The sequence below is a fragment of the Rhinopithecus bieti genome, unplaced genomic scaffold (genome assembly GCF_001698545.2).
Source record: "Rhinopithecus bieti isolate Rb0 unplaced genomic scaffold, ASM169854v2 scaffold_23405, whole genome shotgun sequence".
Classification (NCBI taxonomy): Eukaryota; Metazoa; Chordata; class Mammalia; order Primates; family Cercopithecidae; genus Rhinopithecus; species Rhinopithecus bieti.
The window spans coordinates 2,526,546-2,543,105 of record NW_016811519.1 but is presented as its reverse complement, the minus strand read 5'-3'; the positions used below and the strand labels follow the sequence as shown (position 1 = coordinate 2,543,105).

Below are 16,560 nucleotides of genomic sequence, written 5' to 3'. Positions count from 1 at the left end.
AGATTTGCAAGGAAAAAAATACATTTTTTATAACAGGGAATTTATAAAATATTAATGTATAGTATGAAACATTAGTAACCTGAGCTTTTAAATATTCCATTACATTTCAGTCAAGTTTAAATAAAGGCTGTTCAAATAAGCCCACAACAGTGAACAAACGAAGTGTTAATGTGAATGCTGCTAGTGGAGGAGTTCAGAATTCCGGAATTGTGAGAGAAGCACCCACCACGTCCATTGCCACAGTTCTACCACAGCCTATGACGTCAGCTGTGGGGAAAGGAACAGTTGCTGTTCAAGAAAAAGGAGGTAAATATTGCTTATATATTGTTGGAGGGTTTTTTTGTTTTTGTTTTTTGTTTTTTGGCTTACATATAATTCGCACATTCTTCAAGAACCTAGAATTCAAATTTCTTTGAGTATTTAGGTAAAATTAGTAGAAGTGAAAATCATTGAAGAAGTGAAAATAGTAACTTTAGCTATTAATTTCAAAAATGTTAAAAGGCCCGTATTGTTTAGCTAAACTTCTCTGGTGAGAAATATTATCTTAAAAATGGAAGAAGGCTAACTCAAATTATTCATCCTTAATACTACTACATACTGAATGGCTTTTCATTGTGTCTTCAGATTAACCAGTAGAGAATATGAAACTTTGACACTGTCTTATGATTTGATCTCTTCATTAAAAAAAAAAAAAAAAGCTATTAATGGCTCTTTTTATTTCACATTTTAGAATGAAAAGTAAGTCAAGCGATGAAATGAATATCTTAAAGTGCTAAATAGTGCCTGGCACATATTAAGCAGTATATTCGTAATTTGTTAAATAAAAACAAATGAGAATGTTGCAATTGTTAATTATTTCTTCTCTGATATAATTGATGAAACAGTTCTGAAACAGATTCATTTAGACTTTATTGATGTGTTATATGATAAGTTTTCCCATACTTATTGTAGAAAATATTTCTTGCTCACAATAAAGAAAATATTCTGTAAATTCCTGAAAACCTTTTCATTTTTATTTTAAGAAGTTATGCTATACTGTCAACGTGCAGCAAATACTTTAAAAAGTCTACATGTTATACTAGTATGTTTCCAAAATATTGTGCTCAGTAGAAATACATATATTGATGTCTTTTAAATTTTTCAGGATAAATACTTGGGCAAAATATTTATTGGTGTTTTGTAGCATGATTTTGCCATTTCCAAGTAGAAGCAAAACTTTGTTGATCTTGATAGTGTAGAGTAGTATTTTAAAGTATGTTCACTATAAATTTCCTGTGAATATCTATATCATCCTTATATAAGAGCCATTATATATTAGAAAAATAATTAGGTTCTTATTTAGGAACTCCTGGAGACAAAGATAATTCATATCTAGTTAAGGAGAAATTATTTTTGAAATATAACTTTGAGTAATGTCTGCCAACATGTTGAATTAACTAATTATGAAAATTGCCATTATCTTACAAAATTAACTTTTTTCATAATTTTCAAAAATTAAAATAAAGATTCCGTCATTCACTATAAACTCTCTGAAGTCTCTCCATTATTCATTTAGTTTTATAACAAGAAAGCTCTTGTTTAACAAAGACAGCATTAATTTGGAAATCAAAGACTTGGATCTTTCAGGGTCATGGATTAATGATAACTCTTGGTAGATTCACAAAATTTCTGGCAAAGTGAGTGAGTGCTCTGCCCCCACAAAGTTAACAATGTTTGTGTATTAATTGTATTTTGAAATGATTGTCATCTTACAGAAAAGTTTAAGAATACTACAGACAACTCATGAGCATTACCCTTTGGCAGATGCACTTTATAAATTTTGCCACATTTGCTTCATCATTCTCTGTCTCTTCCTCTCTCTTTCTCTCTCTCTCATTCTCTCATTCTCTCTCTCACTCACACACACATTTTTCTTTGCCTCTGAAACATTGAGAATAGTAGACTCAGTCTCTGATCTGTCACTTCCGGCCAGGATGCCTTTAGGCAATTTTCTTAACCTTTCTGAGTCTCATTGTTTTCCTGCACACATTTAAAATGATATTTAACTTTTAGGGTTATTATGAAAATCAGAGAAAATGTATTAGAAGTACTTGGCACATGGTAGGCGCTCAGTACATTATGGTGTTGATACTACCATTGTGGTCATCATGATTATCACTATTTTAAGCTTTGATTAAAATTAAAGTTTAGAAAAAATTTCTGTTGCTTATATTGAAGTTGTCCAGATTTAGTTATTCCAAATAACTTCTCTAAACTTGCTGTTAGTACTCAGTTTTAGAAGGAAATCATCATTTAAAAAGAAAAGAATAAGACTTTAGCACTGTTTTCAAATGATACCAAACTTCTGTTTCCTCAAGTTTCAGAGGCTGGAGTTATGCATTCAAACATGTTAAGGACCTAGAAAAAAGGAGAGGAAATTTCTTCCTTATAACAACTGAACTGTTGCTATAGACACTCTTCAACAATAGTACAAATGATTTGGTAATATTTTAACTTTATAGCAGTTGTTACTAGAAAAGTTTGTTAGCCAGTCTTGGGCATTTTGAATATGCAGTCCTTTGTTTTCATCTCAGACTTTTCAGTTTTCATTTGGGCCTGAGATGCCAAATAAAGCATTTTTTAAAACGTAATACAATAACGTGCTACCAGTCCTGATGGCAGACTTTAATCAAAATTTTTGAAGCTCTAAAACTTTGTCCTTACTCCAGTAATGAAACAGAAGCTACTGAGCCTGCTGAGCTCCTCTTAAAAGGTCCTTACCCTAAAGCCATGCGTTTATATACTGCCAGAAAAAATACACTGCTGCCGTCTTCTTTATTGTTGTCTACCATACTATTCTTTATGAGTTTGGTGTTCTGGTTTGCTTCCTCTTTGAAAATACAGAGGTTAGTGAAGTCATTTGAGATCTGTAATGCTGAGGGCAATGTTAAACTCCCACTGTTAGTAAAAGAGAAGACAGAAAACCCCTTCACTGCAAGTCAGGGAAGAAAAGTAACATTAATTGAATCCCGCGGTATGTTAGGCATAACTCTATACGCCTTACAGACTGAAAAAAAAAATCACATTTGTAGATGATGGTAAGAGTCAGTTAATAGCAAAAGTAAGTTGTGTTCAGTGTACTTTAAGAAAGCAGCAAAGTATATAAATTATTTTAGAAAAATTCCAACAAAATGGCTAAAATAAGGTATTGCTCTATGAACAAATAAGCTGTTTTCTATTGAGGAACCTTTTGTTCCATGAAAATCCTGGTTGACTTTAGCTCTTGTCATATTCTGTTTTATTCTCCTTATGCTCATAGTTACAATATTACCAACAATATGAGTGATACATTGATTTTTACAACCTAGCTTCTGATGATAAAATTTATTTAGATGTAATGACATTGATTTTTATATCTAATTCCTATAAGGTTTGCCTCGAAGCATAAACACAGACACTTTATCTAAGGAAACAGACAGTGGAAAAAATCAGGATTTCTCCAGCCTTGATGATACTGGGAAAAGTAGTTTAGGTGACATGTTCTCACCTATTAGAGATGGTAAGTCTGTTCAGAGGATCCTGTTCTCTTGCAGGTAGTCAGTATTTTTATTCTGGCTAAAAGATGTGAATAATAGCTTCAGTCCAACTCTATTCATGGATCAGTTTGCTCATTTTCTCCATCCCTGGGGTGGTATCTTTTTCTTTGCCCTGATATTTTAAATGTTATCATTCTAAAATATATGCTGGTAATTTTCACATGGGAGTTATGCAAATAGCTCTCAAGTTAGCATTTTAATATTCACAAAAGTTCCTTGAAGGAAGTTTTTACCTTCATAGGCAATCTGTCCCTTGTATCTACTTCTAAATTAATGTTCCTAAAATTTTAGATGTTTTGATATGCAAGAAAGTCTTCCTAATTTAAAAAATTGTGTGTGTATAGGTGTACACCTCCCCGCATCCCATAAAAAAAGTTGCCATAATAAAAAGCAAATTTTGCCAGCTGGATAAATAGAAGGATGATGTATGTTATTCTTCATAGTGTCTGAACTAAGTACATTATTTAGGTGTGTCTTTTTGGTACTAACATCCATAATGTTTTTCTTGGTGGAATGGAATTATCTCATTGCTAACAGCAATATTATCAGTAACATGGATGACAGAGTTAATATATTCATACTTTTTGACCTTGTAATTCCATTTCTACAAATTTATCTCAGAAAATACTGAGAAGCCCACAAAGATTTGTGTATTTATTATAAGTGTACCGTGTCAACAGCAGGATCTCAAAGTTGCTTCATCCACTCATTATCTTACACAATTTCATTTTTTACTTTAAAATTGTCTCTTTTCCAAATTTTCTACGATTTTATAGTCAGAAGGAATAAATACATACGTGATGGTACAAAATTATTGAGGATCTTCTGCCTTACCCTGGCCTGCAAATTTCTATTTAAATTGCTAAGTCAAACTGAAAGAGGAAGGATTCTTTTCTTTCATGATGAAGAGAAGTCAAACTACATAGTTAAAGAGTGAAGAGAAATGAAACTACATAGTAAAGGATAAAGAGAGGACGGATGTGAGTGGAGAGAAAAGTGACTAGTGCTGGAGTTGAGAAAGATTTCTGGGGTTAGTGCTGAGTTGGGAGTTTTGGCCAGTGGGACTCCTCTGGAGCAACTTTTGCATTGAAGAATGTACAAAGGGGCTTTTTGGAAGTGTTTGAGTTATAAATTAAATTCTCTTTAATAGTTTTTAAGACATGAATAAATTACTTTTTTCTTTAATTACTTTTGCTATGTTTAAAAATGTTATTAGCATTTGAGTCATATGCCCTCCAGATTCATTATGGTTCCATAGTATTGATAAGGAAGCTAATAACTTCTAAAAGTGTGCATGTACATGCTGTGCAATTACTGGGTACATATACACACATGCACATAGATGATATTTCTCCTGATATAATTGTGTGTTTATTGGCCATTTGAATTTCTGGTGAATTTGTTAATGACTTTTGTTCATTTTTTATTGACCTGTTAAAGTTGAATTTTACAATTTTTGTTATGGACTGGCAAATGAATATTACAGGATTAAAATAGTCTTATACATATTCTACCATTGAAATAAACACTAATAAAACTTTGTTTCTTATAACATTGTTCTGCTTTGCAAAGTATTTTTGTATTATTTCAGTTGATCCTCAAAGCAATTTTCTGAGCTTACCAGGATGTTATCCCCATTTTATAGATGCAGAAACTGAAACTTAATTGCATTTGAGACTTGTCCGAGGTCACAAAGCTATTAAGTGGTATAGGCAGAACTGGATTATAGCTCTCCATAACCTACCCCGGGGCTTGTTACACTATACCTTGCTGCCTCATTAAATGACTGTACTATAGAATTATCTGTTCATATTTGCTGCTAAAGTATGAATGAAGCTAAAAGAATGTAAAAGAGAAATTTAAATCAGTACTCTCCTACCTTTAACCTCACTCATATTTAGCTTTTTAAGATTGTTAGTCTTTGAACTCTTTGGGGAATGAATAGGAAGCCTAAATTGATATGGTTTCTCTTTCACTAGTTTTAAAATTTGATTTTCTAATTTTGTTATAGATGCTGTAGTTAACAAGGGAGGTGATGAGTCCATAGGCAAAGGAGATGGTAAGAACTACTTAGATGTATTTTCGTGAAAATGAAAAGTGATACTGTATTATCTATGCTGTGTAACAAATCACTCTAACACTTTGAGGCTTAAAAAAAAAAAACGTGTATTATCTCATAATTCCTGTGTTTTAAGAACAGAGCATAACTTGGCTGAGTACCTTTGCCTTCAAGTCTGTCTTCCTGCTTCAATCAGGATGTCAACCAGAGCTTCATTCAGCTTAAGGCTCACCTGGGCAGGGAACTGTTTCCATGCTCATTCCTATGGCTGTTGGCTGGAGATACCAGTTCCATGCCAATGAGTTTCTCTATATATGAGGCAGCCGACAACATGGCAGCTGGCTTACCTCAGAGCCGGTGAGCAAGAGAATTCGAGAAGGCATCCAAAATAGAAGCCCTCTCTTAAGAATATGTTAATAACCTTAATCTTGGAAGTGACATCTCACCACTTTTTTATATTACTTTTGTTATAAGCAAGTTACTAGGTCCAAGCCATGTTCAAAGGGAGGAGATTACTGAAGGATGGGGACGCCAAAAGCAGGGGTCATTAGAAGCCATCTCAGAAATTGCCTTCCAAGATACATACCACAGATATATACCAAATTAACAATTTTCAGTTATCAAAAACTAATACTGACTAAAACATTGTGTTTTGCTGTTTTCAAAGTATTTTCACAAATAATATCTTTGAAGCCTTACCACTCTGGGAGATGGATATCATCATTCACATTTGCAGATCGGGAAATAGTCACAGAAAGTTTAAAACTTTTGCCCAAGAATACACATCAATTATGGGGTATATCTGAGAAACAAACCAGTCTTCAGAATGCAGATCCATATCTTCTCCCATGTTAATCTGCCTATCATATTAAATGCTTCTCTTCAGTGTCCAAGGTTGGAGGACACCATGTGCACATGCAGTTTTTTCCTCTTCTTTTCTAGGCTTTGACTTTCTACCGCAGTTGAACTCAGTGTTTCCTCCAAGAAAGAATCCAGTAACTTCAAGTACTTCAGTATTGCATTCTAGTCCTCTTAATGTCTTTATGGGATCTCCAGGGAAAGAGGAAAGTGAAAATCATGATCTGACAGCTGAGTCTAAGAAAATATATATGGGAAAACAGGAATCTAAAGAATCCTTCAAACAGGTATATGCCTGAAAATGATACCGAACTCACTGTATGTGTTTATCAGTAGAAAGCGGGTGGCTGCCAGTGTATGTATCCTAATTATTAACAGTGCTGTGCACTTATTCTTAAGTCTTGATGCCAGTTTTTAATAACTACAGAATACTTTGAAATCTCGCTATGGATATGTTGAAAGTTACAGCAGATGGAAAGTTGCACTATTTTTCTAAGATGAGATACTTCATATAGCTTGATGAAGTGTGCAAGAACACTTTATCCCTGAATCCTTTTAAAGTGTATTTCATTGCAGTATGCAACATCAAGTTGGTGGTTAAATCATTAGAGCAAACTGATGGTGCTAAGAATGGAATTTATCATTGTTACTTTCTGCTAAAATATAGTGTATAATATAGAATTTAATTTCTTATGTAAGGGTTCAGAATGATCAAAAATTACCAGGAAGGCCAAGCCAGTTAGGTGTACAATATGTCTGTATTTTCTTATTTATTGTTTAGAATGATATTGAAAAGATACCATGTAAGAAGTACAAAAACATCTTTTGATTTATTTTATAAATACTATTGACTAGTTACCACATGAATGGTTGTTTTTTTGTTTTGGTTTTTTTGCCAGTTATGTCTATTTTAAATGATACTCAAAAGCAGGTGTTTAGTAAATGAGCTTTTCCTCATCATGTTATTGTTGAGATTGTTTTTGATTAGTAAATGTTACTTTATTTTGCCTCTAGTTCTCATATTTTTTTTCTTATTCTATATCCCTTCCTATTTTCCTTCAATTCCCTGAACCTACATACTGGGACGAAAGAGAGAAGTAGGCAAAAATTATATGGGTAATATGAGTAAAACAAAAAATTGTATATTAAAGCCATTGTTTATTTTAAATATAAAGTTAGCAAAGTTGGTCACATCTGGTGCTGAAAGTGGAAACCTAAATACCTCTCCATCATCTAACCAAACAAGAAATTCTGAGAAATTTGAAAAGCCAGAGAATGAAATTGAAGCCCAGTTGATATGTGAACCCCCAATCAATAGATCCTCAACTCCAAGTACGTACATGAACCTTCTGATGTTTGAAAGTGTTTAATTGAAAAATCATCCCAATTGTTTAACTTGTAAAGGAGAAATAGAGTACTCATAGACTAAAAATGTTCGAAGAGTTTAAAGTTTATGCACACTTTTATAGTGTGAGTCTTACTAAAGACAGTGAAATGGATATGAATGGTTAAATTCAGGTACATTGATTTGATCTTTTGGTGTGAATTACATTTTCAGTGTAACATGTATATTTATTTAATATGGTAGAGATAGAATTATTATGTAGGACCCTTTGAAAAGGGGTGGTTAACTACCTCAAAATGTCTTTTTCTCTTTCATATTCAAGTCTTATCCTTAGAGTTTGTGCTACAGACCCATACAGACTTGATCACATTTAAAGGAATATTTGGTTTAACTCTAAGAGTTATCTACACAAAGCAACTCTTTGTTTAGAATCAACTTTTATATAAATATCTATATTTTACTTGAAGGTTTCTGTGGATAGATATTGCATTAGCTTAAACTCAAAGGCTTTTCCTGTAGCAGTACTTTACTCCTATTTTCCTTCTGTTTGTTTTTAATAGTCTTGGTTTATCTAGTTTGTGGTGCAGCTTGTCACATTCATCTTTTATAAGAGGAAATGGTTCATAGATTCTTCAAGATTAATCCCTCTGTCATGTGGTATTACATTAGACAGCTGGCAGTTTATATATAGATGAATGACTATTAGAAATAATGTTATAGAAAGTTTCTAAGATTTGTATTCCAGACAGTGAATTTTTCTAAATGTCACAGGAACACTCTTCTTTGCCAGTTTTTCAAGTTTTCACATGCCAAATCTTATTTAGAAATGTTTGATGTCTCTCAGTCCAAGTTGACTATTAATATTTTCTTCATTCTTTATTTTAGATCCAAAGATAGCATCTTCTGTCACTGCTGGAGTTGCCAGTTCACTCTCAGAAAAAATAGCCGATACCATTGGAAATAACCGGCAAAATGCACCATTGACTTCCATTCAAATTCGTTTTATTCAGAACATGATACAGGAAACGTTGGATGACTTTAGGTAGTAATTGAGAAACTACTCCTTCTATCTAGACCTTACTTGTTTTTTTCTAGATGTAAAACCAGAACTATAGATAATGTTGTTGGTTACTGTTGTCTGGGTTCTGGTAACCGTAAAGCCATAGAAAACATGATGAGTTTTGTTGATCTTTTCATACTGCGTTTATTGATTATGAGCCAGGAAAATGCACATTTACCTAGGGCAATTATTAGATAACTCAGCAGGGCAGTCTAGTAGGCAGACTGCCATTGTGAACTTTTTTTGTTATTAAAATGTGGACAAGTTCTGGTAAGCTTAAATTGGGTTCTTACCTGCAGTATATTCATAGAGATCATCTATTAGGTATGCTGTGTGCAATAATGTAGTAGAAAAAGATATTTTAAAGAGCAATTCTGAATATTTTCCAATAGAATGCATCAGAATGTAATACTTAATCTAAAAAAAAATTCTTTCTCAGACTTATCCTTGTCTTTCTCATCCTTCGAATTGTGAACATTGTCAGAATGTGTTCTGCAGTGCTGCTTTCTCTTACCATCTCGATATTTTTGGAAGCTGTCTTCAATTATTAAAATCATTGGTGCCTTTTTTCCTTTCTAACCAATAGTTAATTCTAGCTCAGATTTGCATTACCATAAGCAAGAATGTTGGAGACAATGTGCAGTTTTTGTTGGTGCATGCTTCCTTTTAATGTTTAAAAATACTTGTAAAATATATTGTTACATGTTGAAAATACTTTTAAAAGAAAATTATAATTTTGGCATTTACCCAGCCTAGTATATGTACCAGATACTAAGGATACAAAAATGAATGATCTGCCCACAAAGGCCTTATAATTTAGTTGGGCTCGGTGCAGTGTGTTCTGCTATGTGGGTTTCTCTTAATGTGAATTAATTCATTTGGGTTCAGTAAAATAGAACAGTGTTGACAATATGATGAGGAAATTTTGTTTGTTCATGTAATAGCAGCCAAAATAAAGTACACATGAACACAGCTGTAACTGGATAGCCCCAATCCTTCTGTTCTCTTCCGTTAAGTGACCATCACTTCTTCACAGTAAGGGTTTATTCAATAATTATCTATTAGATTTTTACTATGTCTTTTAACTATGCTAGTATTTTATTAGGATTTAATTGTTTTGTTGTGCTCTGTTTACAAAGTTGCATACATAGGTTTTGAGTGCTTTGCCAATCCTTTTTCCCGAAGTTCTGTTATTTTTAATACACAGTGTTAAAGAATAACGTTTTTTTCAGGAATGCATAAATATTTATGGCATAATAGCAGAACTGTCTGGATACAACTGACTGTAATACAGTGTGAGCAAAGTGATGTTGAAATCACAGAAAGGGAGCAGTTCTTCTGCGGGGGCAGATTTAGAAAGGTACACTGAAGAGACTTTATTTTATACTGACGTTTGTGGGAACAGCTTGAGCAGAGACATGATTATACATTCTAGGAATGTTTGCAGAGAGAAGGCACCGTGGTAAGAGACGAGGCCTAAAAAACAGTTGTCAAGGTCTTAACACACAGGTAATGGAGAGCCATCAGAGTTTTTAAGCACAGGAGTAATGGGTGCTGTCTGTTTATTATCCATTTATTCAACAAGCATTTGGGTGTCAGTTCTCCACTGGCTTCAGATGATTTGAGGACAGTGGGCTCAGGGCCTTTCCTTCAGCAGACCCAGGGATCTGAGTGCTGGAGCAGCTCTGAAATGGCTGTGCGTTACTGCCCTGCTGTCAGCTTTTGGGGTGGCCAGAGGTTGTTTTTCACTTTCTGGTCTGTTCCTGGCTTTCTGTGCCTCAGGAGAAGTGTGTCTGTCCCGCTTCCAGCCCTGCAGAGCTGCCGCAGCATGTTTGGTGAAGGTCTACAGTGCCTCTTCGTTCTGTTGCCCTGTGTTGCATGTCTGCAACTAGGGGTGGTGGCTAGGGACTTCTCTCAGCTCTTCTGCCCTACGACCATAGGCAGCCTCTGCCTGGGACTCACTGAGGACCTAGAGTAGCTCGGAGGATTTCTGTAAATACACTTGTTTTGCTCTTCGCCTAGGTGTTCATCAGACTAGGTGTTCATCTACACCTATCATTGGCAGGACAGAGAGGGTATTGAGGGCCTCTTTCTCAGCCATCCTCCCTGAGCAGTATAGTGTGGTTGCCATGTTCTCCGTAAGAGCCTGGAAAGCCTTAGAGGGATTACTCTCAGTTTTTCTCTACCGCCGTAAGGCTTCACCAGGCTCTGTGCGTCTGTATCTTAGGGAGTCCCTTGCCCCTCCTGTTATACCTGTCCCTACTTTTTTTACATGAGTGCTGAATGAAGGCTTGTGGGAAAAAGTTGGTGAGTAAATTCAGACTTACTTTGTGTCTGGGACCCCTTGGAATTCTAAACTATCAAGCAGTGTTAACTTGGCTTTTAAAAATCTTACCAAAATTCAGCTAATTCTTTTACTCTGTCGAGGGCATGAAGCTGGGTCTCTTTTCTCCTAGTCATGGGTCTCTTTTCTCCTAGGAGGAACTCCTCATTTTCTGGATTTTAGTTCATTTAGATTTCTTTCCATTCTCAGCTCTCAGTTGAAATTAAAATATGATTTTGTAGGTTATCAGGTTTGTTTTTGTTGTTAGAGTTGAGAAATTAAACTTTTGCACCAACCTAATACATCCTAAGTGGAAATCTCTGCGTCTGTTTCTGTTGTCTATTAAGAATATTTAACTTTCTTTTGGCAAGCAGATCCCTTTGATCCTGTAGTTAGTAGGTTTCAGGTTTTCTTAGCACTGGTTTGTTTCCAGTTTGCCTTTATTCCTAGTGTGTAGTCTTCTCTTCTAGGCATCAGCTGAACGTCTGGAGTATTCACTGTCTTTTTCACCTTGGTGGGTCCCAGACTTCAGCCTCTGTTTTGCCAGCATCACGAGGCTTCCAGATCTTTCTCTGCTCTTTAGTTGCTTGTTTTATGGTTGGTTTCTTGCCGTCGAACCCAGTGCAAGCATTGCTTAGAAGTCAACAGCTGTCATGAGGGGAAATTACAGTTTCAGGCTTACTTTTCTGCAGGCCTCCCCTCTTCAAGACCTTGGCTCTTACAGCATTGACTACCTTGGTAGGCCCAAACTCTTAATACTCCCCCACCCAGTGAGACTATCTCAACCTCCATGCCACTGCCTCAGCTCAGTTTCTTCTCCACACTGTGGAATCAGCACATAATCTAGAAGGAAAAACAGAAGCAAATATAGAGCTTACCTGGTAGTCTTTCCTTTGCAAGATCATGGCCCTTCAAGTCCTGGCCACCTTGGTGGTTCCCTGATACAGTGTTTTGTTTGTTTTAATACAGTTTTACTATAACTGAAAGTAGAAGAGGAAATTTTAAAATACCCTCGCAGTTACAACAGAAAACAATAAGTTACCTGGGAATAAATCTACCAATGGTAGTGAAGATTTTATGGAAAACATTAAAAAAATTTTTTGTTCAAAAGCATTAATATTTAAATAAATGGAGAGATTTTATAAAGATATTAGTTCACCTAAATAGGTCAGTAGATTGAATGCAATTCCAATTAAAATCCCAGCTGGGATTTGGAAGAAGATGAAGTGATTCCGAAATATGTATGGAAGGAAAAAAAAATCTAGGAATAACTAAGACACTTCAGAGAAGAATAAGGCTGAAGGGGACTTATTTGTCAGATGAATACGCTTAATTATTAAAATATAATTAAGATATATAGCATGGCACAGGGAGGACATATTGGCCAAAGGAATGAAATAAGCTGGAAGGAAACCTATGCATATATGGAAATGATAGGTAGCATTGCAGATTTATGTGCAAAATATGGAATAATCAATAAGTTGTGTTGTGACATCTGTTTTTTCCTGTAAAAAATAAGTATAGATCCTCATTCCATGCTATTGAGAAAAATCAGTTCCATGTAGATTAAAAGTTGACATTATAAAAGTTTATAACTTCATGGTAGGAAATCATTAAAAATAAAATAATGCACTGCCTATAAAAATACATTGGTAAATTTGACTGCATTATTAGGTTAGTGTATTTGAGCACATTAATAAGAACTGTTTATCACACGATATCACAGAGTGAAGGGATAAGATATCTGCAGTTCTCATATAAATAACAAAGGATCAGATTATGTAAAGAACGCTTACAAATGAGTAAGAAAAAGATATGAAAGCCGGGCGCGGTGGCTCAAGCCTGTAATCCCAGCACTTTGGGAGGCCGAGACGGGCGGATCATGAGGTCAGGAGATCGAGACCATCCTGGCTAACACGGTGAAACCCCGTCTGTACTAAAAAAATACAAACAAATCTATCCGGGCGAGGTGGCGGGCGCCTGTAGTCCCAGCTACTCCGGAGGCTGAGGCGGGAGAATGCCGTAAACCCGGGAGGCGGAGCTTGCAGTGAGCTGAGACCCGGCCACTGCACTCCAGCCCCGGCGACAGAGCGAGACCCCGTCTCAAAAAAAAAAAAAAAAAAATAAAATAAAATAAAATAAAATAAAATAAATAAANATAAAATAAATAAATAAATAAATAAATAGAAAAGATATGAAAAGCATTTCAAGGAAGAGGAATGGTATATGAACACAGGAAAGATAATTTAACTTCATAATTAGAGAACTAAAAATGCAATGAGATATCATGTCACACCCAGTAAATGGGAAAATATAAAAAATCTGGTAATACTAAGCCTTGATGATGATATAGAGCAAGAAGAACTCTGTTATACTGGTGACATCCGTTGACATTACCTTTGGAAAACAATTTGCATGATTTTGTAAAACTAAGTATACATTTGAGTTACACTTGGTTATATCATCAATGGACATTGGCACATGTGGGTTGGGAGATAATACATGATTGTTTATAACAACATTGTAATAGTAAAACCTTGAAAACAATCAAAATATTAACAGGAAAATAGATACACCAGTACAAACCACTGATTTATGGATATATAAAACATGAATCTTCAAAACAATATTGAATTCTTTCTTAAATATAAGCTATATGGTACCCTTTTTTTGTAATGCTTACATGCTCAAAAACATGCACAATGAAAACATTGACTACAGATTATATGTTATACAAATGTATTAAAAAAGCAAAAGCATTTCTTTGTCCAACAAAATTCAGGAGAGTAATGACTTCTTGCTTGGGCTTTTCCCCAAGAGTTAAGTGACAGAATCAGACAGGAACACACAGGAAGCTTCTATGATTTGGCAACGTTTAGTTCCTAAGTTATGTGGTGGGTGACCGAGTGTTTCTTTTGTTATTATACTTCATAATTTTTATATATTTTGTAGACATGAATTAATTGCATTTTATTGAGTAAACCATGCTATAACCACCCAAATTGCCACTTTCTACTGAAAGTATATTTTTTCAATAGCTAAACTGATAATAATAAAATGATCTTTCTAACCTAGTGAATTTTCTGTATTTCATTGTAAGATAAGTTTGTGTCTTAATGACAATTTCTATATAAAAGAATATAGTATCAGAGAGTTCAGGAGGTAAATAGCCTGGGTTTACATCATAGCTTCATCATTTACTGGTTGTGTGACTTTGAACAAGTTATAACTACTCTGTGGTTATTTCTTTTGTAAAATGGAGGTAATAATTGCACCTACTTGTGAAGATATTTCAAATTTAAAGTAAATATTAAATTTACTTTAAATATAAATTAAAGAAGATAATTTACATTTAAAGTAAAAGAAACAGTGCCTAGCACATAGTAAATAAATGCTCAGTGCATTGGTATTTTTATTATTATAATAATTATTAACGTTCAGTAATTTGGCAAATGAAAAAGTTTGGTGAGTTTCTTGAATGACCTAGAATTGGTTAAACTATTATAATTCTAAAAAGTATTTTCCATTCTTCCTAGAGAAGCATGCCATAGGGACATTGTGAATTTGCAAGTGGAGATGATTAAACAGTTTCATATGCAATTGGTATGTATGGCAAATTTTATTTTAATATTTTAAATGAAAGTAGTGGTGATTTTTAAAAATTTTCATTAAAGGTAATATATTTTAGTTGTTTTACTTAGTTTCTAAGATAAGTAAAATAGGTAGTTTAGAAATTAAATAAGTAAAATGAATTTTTAACTGGTCACCTCCTTTTTAACCTCTGAGGTACTTAAGGCTTCTTTTTTTTCCATGGGTTTCCTTCCTGAATAAGTAAGCAAAAAAGCATCTTAAAGTATGCGAATACAAAATTTTTCCCAAATACATTAATTTCACCAGCCGATCTTCCATTTATATTAAAGTAGTAAGTGTTTTTTAAGTTAAAAAAACAAGGGAAGTATCATTCACCTAGTTAATTGAACATGAGAGAATGATAGCTGAAAGTATATTGAAACATAGCCTGCAAATAAAGTGAAATATCAATAATTTAAAAAGCTATTTTCCCCCTTTTTCTAGAATGAAATGCATTCTTTGCTGGAAATGATAACTCAGGATGAAGGTTTAGTGCTGAAATTGAAAGACACGAGAAGAAAACAAAAGACTGACGGCCCACTTTTGAAGTTCCAGTGAATACCTTAAGTTCTATAATTTTGGGAAGTTTCAGCCGCACCACGGAACTAAACATAGAATCAGTATTGTTTTCATGGCTTCCAGGGAAAAAATTTTCAAGTGAAAGGTGTGATGGGATTTTAATACCAACCACTGTTTCATCGTTAAAATACGTATATTTTATACCCTTAAAAATTGTACAGTATCTCATCTCCCAATAGGAAACGTCCAACAGGCTCTTTATTTTTTGAAAGCTTTAAGCCATCCACGTAAGTGCCCCTTTAAGAGAAGAAAATGTGCATAAATATTCGGTTATGTTTGTTTTTAAGTCATCTTTATTTTAAACATATATTCTTCTTTATTGACAAATTGCCTTTCAACATTTTGGGGCCTAGTTGAGATTTAAAAGACTTTGATATGCCTTCTATTTTTATGAGAGAAAGTAATTTTAAAATGGCAATTGGTGTTTCTAAGCCATTGATTAATAAAGCATAGGGTTGGCTAGTAATTATTTTGTTAACTTGATGAAGTCAAGTATGACTATTATTTATTATACATTTGATAAGACAATTTTTGGAATTTTGAATTGCACAAATTACACGATATCTTTTGCATTTATGTTACTATATTGTACTTCTGACAAATCTTTATTCCTGGGTGGTATTTTTTAGATATCTTTACCTATAAAAAATGTTTAAGATTCATAGGACTCGACAAGAGCTATCTATCTGCTGATTATCTCATTAGTAATATGCAACATTGTACTGTAAAATTTCAATCAACATGACAACTTATAATGAGTGGAGATTTCATATTAGACACTAAATATTATAGTATTATGGCTATTTTGTTTTTCCAAGTAAGAAGTATGGTTTATTTTATTTTGTGGTCTTTATCATTAACTTTAATTCTTTCTGTACTGTGTATAATATTTTTATATTACTGGCCTTACCATAAAATTATTTAGAAAGGTTGTCAGAATAATTCATACCTCTTTGGCAATAGACAGATGTATACATCTACCTATGGTGATCTACAATTTTAGATTAAGTGAAGCTTGGGAGGGCTACTGACTTGTTTACCTTCTTGTTGTCTCTTGTCCCAAAGATTTAAACTATGTACCTTTGTATAGCTCTCCTGCCCCATTTTGATTTCTGAGATGAAAGTGTGTAC

General features: G+C 34.0%; 1 protein-coding gene across 1 annotated transcript in view; it reads left to right on the top strand.

Moving 5' to 3' along the window:
• Window positions 1-15,397, top strand: part of NEDD1 (NEDD1 gamma-tubulin ring complex targeting factor) — a 45,269-nt gene extending 29,872 nt beyond the window's left edge. The window contains 9 exon segments of the mRNA XM_017893968.1: window positions 111-306; window positions 3,410-3,538; window positions 5,587-5,634; window positions 6,577-6,779; window positions 7,668-7,824; window positions 8,723-8,879; window positions 14,757-14,823; window positions 15,295-15,353; window positions 15,355-15,397. Coding sequence (XP_017749457.1) covers window positions 111-306; window positions 3,410-3,538; window positions 5,587-5,634; window positions 6,577-6,779; window positions 7,668-7,824; window positions 8,723-8,879; window positions 14,757-14,823; window positions 15,295-15,353; window positions 15,355-15,397 — 1,059 coding nt within the window.
• Window positions 15,398-16,560: the final 1,163 nt, after the last annotated feature.